General features: G+C 37.8%; 1 protein-coding gene across 2 annotated transcripts; it reads left to right on the forward strand.

Moving 5' to 3' along the window:
* The first annotated feature begins 2,675 nt into the window (after positions 1-2,675).
* Positions 2,676-11,417, forward strand: LOC104245844 (uncharacterized). 2 transcript variants are annotated; one of them, XM_070153076.1, is made up of 5 exons: positions 2,676-3,137; positions 6,885-7,015; positions 8,215-8,337; positions 9,002-9,129; positions 10,902-11,417. In XM_070153076.1, the coding sequence occupies exons 1-5, from the start codon at positions 2,924-2,926 to the stop codon at positions 11,212-11,214; spliced, it is 909 nt and encodes a 302-aa protein (XP_070009177.1). In that variant the 5' UTR covers positions 2,676-2,923; the 3' UTR covers positions 11,215-11,417. The 2 variants fall into 2 exon arrangements, with proteins under 2 accessions (XP_070009177.1, XP_070009178.1); XM_070153077.1 differs by lacking the exon at positions 10,902-11,417 and adding an exon at positions 9,961-10,113 and having other exon boundaries at positions 2,736-3,137.
* The last annotated feature ends 290 nt before the right edge of the window (positions 11,418-11,707 follow it).

Genomic DNA, 11,707 nt, shown 5'->3' on the forward strand with positions numbered 1-11,707 from the left:
AGGAATTGGGATGGACTCATGAGAAATGATAGTCCCAATTAACGGGTTAAACCTCGAGAGAGTAATTACCCTACTTGAACCCTAGTTGCTTGGTTTAATTTGCCTACCCATTTGGTCTCGAGAGAGTCAATTGGGCAAAATCACTCTCTCTACCGAGAGGTGTGAGAGTGGATAAAATTGTGCAACGGTTATAGCATAAGCCCCAATTATGTCAATCGAACCTTAGTAACATCTACCCGTCAATTAACCACCTAGGTAGTGTCACGACCCTAGTGCCCGTCTTCCCATTAGATACAACTTAACAATATTCTCATAGCTTAATTTAGTGTTAATCAATAGTTTTACAAAAATAGTTATAATTTGAAAACCCAAAAATGTTTGAAGTGACATTAGGAGTACAAACACATCTCTAGGATAGACAAACAATCCAACTCCGCTACTAGCTCCCTGAGAAAATCGATCCCGACCCTCATATAGGGTAAAAGCTATTGCGACCCACTCTTCCTACCTTAGTGTAGCGTCGAGTTGGCAGCGATCAGAAGTGGAGATCGAAGGAGTTACCCTCAAGGATACGTGCTCAAGGGTGCAGTGCCCGAGGATGCTGATACCGGAGATGGACTCTCGAGGGCAGACTGGGCGCTGGGTTTCATCGCATGTACATCCTTCCGTTCCTTCGCAGGCTTTTGTAAGTTGTATGTAACGACCCCTCGAGGGATGCTTGTACACAAACTTTTATGAATAATAAATATCCTGTTAATTTTTGCTTTCGAACTTTGCTTTGTTTCTGTATGCTCTCATTCCCTTAAGGGCCCTTTGAACACTTTCTTTTGTTTGCTGGCTGCTGATATCGGGCTTGGGCGCGAGCGTCCGTCCCGGTCTTTTGCTGATCGGCATAGCTATCATCCGAACCCATCGTTGTACTTCGAACCAATCTTGGATTGATCTGATAGGTCCGGGCTATCGAGGCCCTCCGAGTTGTATGGAGATCATGCATCGAATTCTGGGGCCTTCGGGAATGTTACCCTGGATAAAGGTCATCTTCGGGTACCCGGGGGACCCTATTGATCTTGATGTAGATAGACCCTTAAGAATGTATAGGATAGACTTCTGCAGAGGAGTTTGCCTGTATTCGGGCGCTTCCTCGGACCTTCGTGGAGCTTTCTCGATCGGAGCTTCCTGTGTTTATTCCTCTTTTCAGAAAGAGGGGATCACGAGACCAGGTACTTGCCTTGCATCAAGTGTTGGCGTTTAAAGCTTCCCGAAGTCCGACTTCTTTGGGCCGGGGGTTTGACGTAGAGTGCTATCTTGAGCTCGGAGATAATACGAATGGCCCCTCGAGTCTTGACTCCTCGTTGAAGGATGGTTTCTGGATCGGGTATTGACCCGTCGATCTGTATCGAGGATGTTGGTTTCCCGGGCCTGCCTCGGGTAGGTGAATCGTCGCTACTTCTCGCATATATGTGGGGCGGCTTCGGCTTTTTCGCAAAACTTCACTATCTTTTTAGATAACCTGTTAGTTTCACCATAGTCATGGAAACCACTTCGGGGCCGATCTGGCAAGGGACGGGGGGTGCTTCTCCTGGTGCTCAGGAACCGAGGGAGTTCGCTCTGGAGACGGCGTCCTTAATAAGAGATGAACACCTGGAGATGGCGGGGAGATACTGCGGGTGGAGCGAGGGGATAACACTGCAGGTGCTTTCCCTAGATGAGGGCATTGCGAACTCCACCCTTTCGCATTTGGCCCCCCTGATAGGGTCGTTCTTGATTTTTGTTTGAAGTATCGGGTTACCCTGGCACAGATTCATCTGTCGTTTTGGCGAACGACGTTGATGATGGGGTTCTTCGCGGAGAAGGCCAGGCTTGAATTCACGCTTGATCACCTTGTCAGGCTATATCGACCCTTTCATCGTCGAGACCTGCTAACTTTGAGATGTCGCTCGTTCACGCCCTTTGTTATTGATGACGAGGAAAGCGGGGATCGAGAGTTGGCCAGTTGGTTTATCTGGGTCCGAACGACTGACATTATCCCTGTGGAGTTTTTGCCATTTCCCGAAGGGTGGAATTATGCACGTGAGTGAGGCGTTTGGCACTTTTTCAGATTTCGCCTATAGCGAAAATCAGCTGAGTAATAATGTTGTCTCCCTTATTGCAGCGACTTCGTGGACGCCGGGCGAAGTCCATGATCTGCCCGGCTGGGTCCGCAAGCTGGTGACCCATTCGTCCTGTGACTTTGTATGTAGTAAATCTTAGATCGTCTGTGACACCGTGACACCAGTTCTAGGTGGTCAATGCTTAAACAATTGTATTAGTTACATGTTCAAATATTTTATTGCTTTTCTTCTGCTTATTTTAAATTTCCGCTGTCTACACGTTATAACATAAAAAGGGTAAAAAGGTTAATTGGCTTGCCTAGCTCACATTAGTAAGCACCATCACGACTCCCGAGGGTGAGAAATCCGAATCGTGACACTTATTTAAGACCATAAATTTCAAAAAATTTCATTTTTTCTTAAACTCCGTGCCTAGTCAAACAACTTCATATAAATTGGAAAGGAGTGAGTAAGTTTTATATTTTGACTGAATTTGTATGTAATTTATAAAACAGCTCTAGCTACTTTTTGAAAACTCAAAAACCTAGCGAAGGTGGGTAAATATGTCTCGACAAGAAAAAATCCAAAAAGTGAATTTTAGAGCCTCGCGTTGAAAATGTCCATGAGAGTCCGACAGCGCTGACTACTGAACCTGAAATGGCAGAAGTCTTGAAAAATATCTTCTTCCCAACACCATTTTCAACCTAAACCCAACACCTATTTAATATTCCGATCACCGGATGACATCTCCGGCTGCCGGAACCCTACTCAATTTCCCAATCTTCACAAAGTAATTCCCAAAACTGCCCTTCTGCGCAACTTTTCATTTTCCCATGGATTTGGCAGATAATCAGGAGGAGGTTGAAGAGAAGAGAAAGGAGGAGATTCGTGAGCCCACACGGTTTCGCAGATTATTGTGGATTCTTTTCTTTTTCTTTGCCTTCTTTTCACTCTCATTTTCGCTGCTTTATTTAGCTGTTTTTCTAGGGAACCTATCCATTTCCAGTCCAATTTCTCTTCCTTCTCAATGCAAGATTGTCTCCAGCAGTAAGTTGAATTACCTTTATTGCTGAATTTTGTTGGTATGTTTTTATTTTAGAGTGTTAATTCCTTTTTTCTTGCTGAATTTTGTTTGTGGGTTTTGCTTCTGGAGGCTTGTTGGTTCTAAGAAATTGTGGTTATCTGAAAAGAAAGTTAAAAGTTTTTAGCATCATAGGGATAAAAATATCCCTTTTGAGCTTGATTGGAGGGGTTGGGTTTTTGAGTATGTGTGCTTACTTACAAACTGTGGATCCCTGAAAGACTTAACAAATATTGGAGCTCAAATGGTTGAGTAGTCCTTGTTGCTGTGTTAGCTTCCTGTGGCTTGGATTTCCCCCTTTTTTTCCTTCTTTCCTGTGTGTGTGTGTGTGTGTGTGTGTGTATGTTTTACTGTTTTTGGTTGCTAAGAAACTTTTGTTGAGAAGATTGATGGAAATTTATAGAGATAGGAGAAAAGGTTTCTACATAATATTCATTGATGTTGAGAAAGCTTATCATTGAGTGTCACTTAGTGGGTGCTAGAGAAGAAGAAACAAATTTGTATCAAATGTAAAAATGCCATAAAGGATATGTAAAGGAGTAGTCATAAGTATAAGACCAGTGGAGGGAAATATAGAAGAATTTTTCATAACTATGGTTTATACCTAAATTTTTCCTTAAGCCTGTACTTGTTTATCTTAGTTATGGATGAGCTAATCAATAATTTACAAGATGGGTTCCATGGTGCATGATGGTTCTTGCAGATGATTTCGTCTTAATTGATGAAATTGGAAACATAATCAACTACAGCAACAACAACAACACCAACCCAGTATAATCCCACAAGAAACATAATCAACTAGAATCTCGAATTATAAAGAAGCATTTTTGAGAGCAAGGGTTGTAAGATAAGTAGAAGTAGTCCCATAAAGAATGAAATTAAATTGAGATAGATAAGATTGAAGTGGTTATATGCAGGCAATTCAGATATCTTGGTTCAATCTTTTAGGAGATTGACATGATAGATGGAGATGCAACACATAAATTTAAGTTATGATGGTCGAAATGGAGGATGTCACAAGAGTTCAATGCAATAAAAAGATACCTACAAAGTGAAAGGCTCCCTATAGAATGTTTTTGAGACTGCAAAGTTATATGGAAATGAATTTCAGGCCTTTAAGACCCAAAATATCCACAAGACTAGCATTGTGAAAGTATGGATATTAAGATGGCTGAATACAAGAATAAACAAGGTTAGAAATGACCATAGCAGATGGTACAAGTTGCACATACAAAGTATAGAATGAGATAAGGTCCCTGGCATAGTTTTTTCATGTCCTATGTAAATTTACTAATGCTTGGGCATACGTGCAACGCTATGAAGATTGAATGTGTTAAAAAATGGATGAGGTACATTGATATCCGAATGAAGGAAAATTGTTTCAAAATAGATACAATTTTTTGAAATTTATGTGGATTTAGCAATTAGCAGAGCACAATGAAAAAGGATCCATATAAATGACACTGACCGATTCAAGATTACACTGGTAAGGTTTTGCTGTTGTTGGTAGACGTTCATTAGGTTGATGTTTGCTAGTGTTTGCCATTTTTTTGTGTGTGTTTGGTTAGAAATGTATATAAGTGTAGGATATGTGAGATTCAAGAATCCATAGTTTTAAAGAACCCCTAGTTAGTCAGTCTAAAAGACGAATTATTGAGTATTCGAATGAATGGTGTCCAAATAGAATGGAATGGATATAGAGGACTCGAATAGCTGACCTTAACCTCTAATTGCCGCATACTTGTGTTGTTGTTTGATTGCTAGGAAATTGTGGGTATCCAAAAAACTTTGTCGAAATATGGTTTAAATACTCTTAAAGACAACGACAACTTGGAGAGAAAAGGAACCGATGAGTTCTTGAAGGAAAAGCAAGCACTACACTTAAGATAAGATCTGACAGCATATTTTTTTTTTTGGGTGTAAACTAGAATTTGTAAATGAAGAGGAGTCCTTATATTCTTATTTTTTTTGGATAAGTGAAGAGGAGTCCCTATTACAGTTCATAGAATTACTAGATAGATAGTTGGGGTTTCTCTGTTTTCTTTTTGGTTTCTTTTTGGGAAGTAATCTGGATGCACAATCTTTGTATGACGCTACGCTTCTATAATACAATTACCATTACAAAAAAGACAACAACAACTTTGGTGTAACATTACTAATACTTTGATTAATGTTTTCTTCGGGTCAACCTTGCTGTGGTTAGCATCATATGGCTCAAAATCTTTCCTGGAACCAAACAAGTCAAATTATTAACTTGAGTTCGTTTGTTCTTGATTTTGAGTAAAATTAGTTATTGGGAAATGCTAAAGGAAAATTGGAAGTTATACTAGTACCATTTACTTGTGAAAAGGAAAGGTAGTAGTACCATTCCTTATGTATTTTCTGATTAATGTCTTTTAGGCCAATTTAAGAGTAGCATATTCTTTCAAAGTGATGTGGTTGAGACTTTAGAGCAAAGTTTGTAGGAAAATTTATCCGGAGTCTTCTCTATCTTCGGCTGCTATGACAAGTTTCTGTCTCACATTGCTAGTAAAGTACATTGCTTTTTTCTTTTTCTTTTTCTTATGGGTTCTGAATATGTACAAAGTTCGATTTCATGTTTGTGTATTAATCATGGGTTCAAGAGGGAAAAGCTTTTAGATACAAGTTACTTCGAGTATCTTAATAGTTCAACAATTGGCTGACACTTAATGGTTGCACCGGTGATTTCTAGCCTTCTAACTGGTGGAGGTTATGGAATGCGTATGATGTGGTGTCATGAGACTGTGAAGTGGCTACCATGGTTTCTGTTGCATATGGCATTCGGGCTGTTTCTTCTCAGGGAAAGAACACGCACCATTTATTAAAACTATAAGAAAGTATGATACATGTCTTTATTGGTCATTAGCTTCAACTTTAGTTATAATGGAGGAGTTTTAAGTTTTGTGCACTGACGGTGTAAAAATCATTTGCAATCTTACAAGGTAATTACGTAAATCTCTATAATAAGCATTAATTAGTAGCCTGATAAAAGATGGTTAAAAAAAAACTTTACACTGTTTGTGCATATAACTTAAATCCATAAAAGAATTAAATGAAACCTGCTTCAAATATGATCATCTCATTATACAAGTTCCTTATAGAGGCTAGCACTTCTTGTGACACCTCTCTCTCCATATAGAATTAACATACAGATAAATAGTCTATACGAGTCCCATGGATTGCTAGCAATCCCATCCATGATCACCTCTAAGTAGGGATTATATCCCTTCTTATTTTTGACCAACATACCAAATGACCCCTATTGCATGTTGCAGCCGCAGCCTGGAAGCTTTTGCATAGGGTTTTCATGCCTCCTACTCTAACAATTTACTTAGACAAAACTAAAGGATTAATTTTCTCCGTTGATGCCTAATTTGATTAAAGCATGTTTAGCAGTAAATACACTAATGCATTCCTTTCTTGATGAAATACACAAATGCATTAATTTTTATACTTCTTGCAACTATTTCTGTAAAATTGCTACAACTTTGCTACAAGGAAGAATGACAAAATGCCATATCCTTGTTGGCCAGAGGACAGAAAGGTTTAAATCTCAGTTCTTTGTCATCAATCAAAAAAATCTCAGTTCCTTATTGGGTACTGATTAAGTGTCTTTCACCAAATTTTGATGTGATTCAGTTAATTCTCAGTTTAAGTTTCAATCGAAAGCAATTATTTTTTGTTCTTTGCAGGTGTGGATCTTAGGTCATCTAAAGTCTGTGAACTGGGTTTATTGAATTATAAAGCAAAGCATGTTCTTTACCCTTCTGAAAGAAAGAAGTTTCGATGTCGTTATGATTACTATTGGGCTTCTGTATTTAAGGTAACTACCACTATTTGTTGTTCCTTGAGATATTATTTTCCAGTTATAGTTCTTTTGGTGTACATGTTGATAAGTTCTTAGTATCTGATTATCCATTAATGTGGTTAAATTTCTTGAAATGGAACATTGTATACTTGTTGTATGAGTTGCATCTCCAGGATAAATTAGTAATAAAATTCTGCTTTGACAAAAAAAGAGAAGCTTCTTGTACGATTAACCTGATGTTATATATCTATTTCGTTTGGAAGGCAAACAATAAGTGGCTCTGTAACTTTTAGTTTTTAATAGAATTGGATTGTGTTTTTGTGTTACATGTAAGATTCTAATTTCACCCAATGTACCCCAACTTTCACTTTCTTTATGTAAGTGGTGATGTTATTAGATTTCTTGACAATTATAATTTTTTTCCTTTTTTTTGAAAAGAATTTTTCTTCCTTTTTCTGGATAAGTATTTATCCATTTCTTCTCTTCTCTGTGCACATTTTCTCTCTTTCATTGGCATTCCATTAGTCAGCAGGACTTGATGCATTTGAAGCTCAAATTACCTGACAAAAAAGAGTTGGAAACTTTTCAGCTCGGAGTTATCCATGAATCACTTGGTTCTGACCTTTGTATGGTTCCTTGCCATGAGATGAAGGCATTTGTTACAAAGCATTTCTAATTCATTCTTACATGTTAATTTTGGAGAATGAACCAAATATGGATTACTTGTCGAAGTTGCTGCATCTTGTTATTTATTTATTTCACTTTTGTGGACCATTTTTGTTTGTTCTAATTTTGGTATTCTTCTTCTTTTCTTGGGTGGGGCGGGGGGTGGGGAGGTGGGGTGGGGGTGGCAAGGAGCGATATATACTTCCCTAGATATTGACTGTTCAGAATTGCTTGCTTATGCATTTCTGAAGAACAAAATACATTTTTACATGTTTATCCTGGAGAATGACTCATACAACAACAGTAACAACTATGCCTTAGTCGCAAACAAGTTGGGTCGGCTATATGAATCCTCTCATGTTAATTTCATGTCAATGGAGAATGACTTATAAAAAAAAAGGTTTATACTGAACCGAATATGGATTACTTTTGAAAGTTGCTGCATCTTGTCATTTTTATTCACTTTTCTTGACTATTTTGTTTGTTTTAGTTTTGGGTTTCTTTGGTGTGTTTGCTCAATTGCTTGCTTATGCATTTCTGAATAACAGGTTGAATACATGGATCATTCAGGTCAAGCACGACTTGCATTAGCAGAGGCACCTAATGAGGCCCTTCCATCTGATTGCAGACCAAACTTCTCTGCTGCATGGTTGACAAAGGATAAATTTAAGGTAGATACTGGGCATAGATGCTCCCTATTTGAGTAAGAGAAACAAACTTCTTAACATTAAATTTATCCCACTTAATCGTGATAACTCTTTTCTTATGCCTTCTATTTACTCTGGGAATGGTCCTTACTCCTAAAATTGATGCATGATTCCTTTCTCTATTAAATTTATATCTGGGGTATTCCCTTCTACAAGTGTAGTTAACTCTGGCCAAATGATAACCTTAACTTGTTACCTTTTAAATGAATTAAGTGTTACATCCATGCATGCCCCCTATTTTCAGTTCTGAAGATAGAGCTGTCAAACAACTGGTTATATAATATGTAAAGCAATGAATTCTAAAATTAATAGGAACTACGAATTTTGAGCAGGGGTATATCTGAAAAGGAAAGCCATTAGTCAGCATGAACAATGTTTGTCTTTGTTTCGATTTATATGTTTGTGCCAATTACTACATCGAAGAGTTTCTACTCAATGATCTTAGATTGTTAGGAGGTTAAGTGTTCAGTTTGTTTATATATGCTTTCTTCTCACTGGGTAGATATCTGATGCATTATGTGAAGCATACAGTCCCAATTAATGATCATCAGAAGAGGAATCACTTTCCTCCCGTTCGTTTTCTTTCAAAATTTAGTATCTTCATGCTGTCATGCACTTCTTTTTTCAGGTAAACAAGACTTATGAGTGTTGGTATACATTGGGAATATCTAAAGTGCACATATATGAAGATGGCTTTTTTGATTGCCAAGCAAAAGATCCATCAACTATTGAGATGTTTATTCGCTATTTAATCTTGTGAGTATTATTACTTGAGCAAAATGTTGTTCTTGTTTTTCTTCTTTATTGTGTTCATGACGCGATTAAAATATTCACCCAAATGCTAATATAATCAAGTAATAGTTCTCAAAAATTCTGGAGTTTTGTCTGTTGCCTCCTGGATCTTCTTTCTTGATGTGGAATCTTCTTATTGTTATAATATTACTTGACATCGTTTGCTAATCTGTTTTTATGTTGTTCGCACCACCCATACTGCTCCTTTTGAGGATCAAAGCCTAATAATATCAAGCAAATTGGCTGAGTCTCTGATTTGCCCATCTTTCTAATGTAAATTGTGAGGTTTCCCACTTGTCTACTAATAAGTGGTAAATATAATGCATTTCCTGCTTCCCAGATATGATGTTATCTTCATAGTTGCTTTCTGTTTTTACTTATGCCGCATCGTTAGGTATTGGATACTGCCTCCTATTGCGCTCTAGTCTCTCTGGTCAGTAAAAGAAGTTTGGAAAATGTCGGCATGTGCCATTTCCTGAATCTTAGTCATGCTTCCTAACATTGTATACCTTCGTGTTTATTATACACAGGTCTTTTGGTATATATGACTGGATATGATAGGATTTCCATTGTTAATGCCATTCAACCTGTTCAATGTTTGTGTGTAATGTCTTCAAGATTTTTTTATAGGGTCGACTTATTGAACTATTTTCAATGCAAAAATTTGGAAAAAATTAGTTTCAATCATTGAATTTATCAAAGCGAAGTTATACGAACATTCATCAAATTTGCCTAATTTGAAATTATACTGTGGTAACAAGATAAAGAAAGGAACTGGAATATGAACTTTAACAGGGAAAAAAAGGAAAGGAAATGAGCAGAGGGACATGGAGAGATCTGGATTGTAGATCAATGGAAAGGGAAATGGTCAATGAACCGATTGAAACCATAAGTAGGTGGTGATCACGTGGTTTTGCAGCTCAATTGGAGGTGGAGAAAGGGAAGAAGATGAAATTGTAGTGCAACAAGAATGAAAAGGGAACAGTGGGATCACAGTGAGAAGGGCATCGGGTTTGTCTTACAAGAATGGACTTTGATCCGTCTACCAAACAGCCCTTTACGGAATCTCATCCATCATCAAGCACCTTGCTACTTCAATTCTGTTGCCTTATTATTTTTTGCACTGCTCTTTTATTATCCGTTGTTTCAGCTTTGAAACTCGGGGATAATGGGCCTGTCCTAACTTCTCTACTTAAATACTGAACTTGCTGCAATAGCTCGGTGTCGAACTCTCTGCATTTCCTGGATTAAATGGTTTCCTTGAACTCCTTTTTGAGAAAACTTACTTTAGTTTGGGATTCAGGCACGGAAGTGGTTTAGAGTTAACATTTTCTACACTGGTAATTTGAACTGAACATGAATAAGCTCAAAGTATGGAGTTAGCTTAGAAACAGTAACTCTGCATCTGACTTTACCTGAAACTGGAATTTGATATATTAGCTTAGAAATTGGTCTCTGTTAGCTTGCTAAAGCTAACTATGCATCTGATATTACTTTAAATTTGTCAGGAATGAAATGTTAGCTCATATATTCTAGCAGCCTGCCAAGAATAAGTACGATTCTTTGAGTCCTAGTTGTCAGTTTGCTATGAGTTACCATTTCCATGTTTCTTGCTTCACCCTATTTGTCAAAAATTAAGATCAAACAGCATGAAGGTCACACTCACTAGCATTAATAGTTTTGATTTTCTATTGCTAGCCTTATTCATTTGTCTTAATTGGATATTATTGTGGCAGGTTCATGAGGATATTAAAGTCTTGGTATGTTAGCGGGACTTCAGCCTGGCACTGGAGATGGGAAGCTGTAGCTGGAGTTATTGCTGGTTTCTGTACTTCCATGATATCAATAGTTTTTTTTGCACTCTTACAAAGGTTGATCTCTCGCATCTATCAACTTTCTGTGACAAGAATGCTTACTCTGTCTCTCAATAAAGTCCGGTTAAAGAGAGTTTGTTTCCTGCTAGCTTACGTGTCATTTACTAGTTGGTTGGCCATTCAATATTTCAGAAGGATCGGCCTCCCTGAAATTGCAGTTCACTATAGCATGTAGCACTCATTTTTGTAGTAGTGCAGGAGCAGGTCGATCGGCAGTTCAATTGGAAATGTAATATCCTTGTACCAGTAGACACAGTGTTCACATGGTGTTTCTATCATATTGTTGTATTGTAATTTCTTGTGTACAGAACAAACTGCAGGAATAAATACTTGTAAAAAGTTATCCCCGAGCAATATATTGTACACGCTTGAATGAAATCAATACTGTAGTTCTCAGGTGATCCTATTCATCTTTGCCATAAGAGATTTTGCTCTTCAGAACCGATAATACCTGAATCTGGTTGGTTACAGTGGGATCAGGTTAACTAGGAAGCTTGTAGATTAGCTACCACCTTGATGCCTTTTACTAGGAAGTATCGGCATATTTTTTTTTTTAATGACCGAAAAATCCATGCGGACCAATGAATGGTTCAGAACTTGGTCAAACACTAAGTTTTTGTTTGTGGCAGGATGACATGCGCCTTAACTCACACATCACGTGTTGGGCT

Source organism: Nicotiana sylvestris, chromosome 8 (assembly GCF_000393655.2).
Source record: "Nicotiana sylvestris chromosome 8, ASM39365v2, whole genome shotgun sequence".
Classification (NCBI taxonomy): Eukaryota; Viridiplantae; Streptophyta; class Magnoliopsida; order Solanales; family Solanaceae; genus Nicotiana; species Nicotiana sylvestris.

What these genes read in the sequence shown, in the direction of transcription:
- LOC104245844 (XM_070153076.1), top strand. Translation starts at nt 2,924, where the DNA reads ATGGATTTGGCAGATAATCAGGAGGAGGTTGAAGAGAAGAGAAAGGAG. An exon ending in ATGCAAGATTGTCTCCAGCA is followed by an intron (nt 3,138 to 6,884) that starts GTAAGTTGAATT and finishes TGTTCTTTGCAG; the next exon opens with GTGTGGATCTTAGGTCATCT. An exon ending in TGACAAAGGATAAATTTAAG is followed by an intron (nt 8,338 to 9,001) that starts GTAGATACTGGG and finishes TTCTTTTTTCAG; the next exon opens with GTAAACAAGACTTATGAGTG.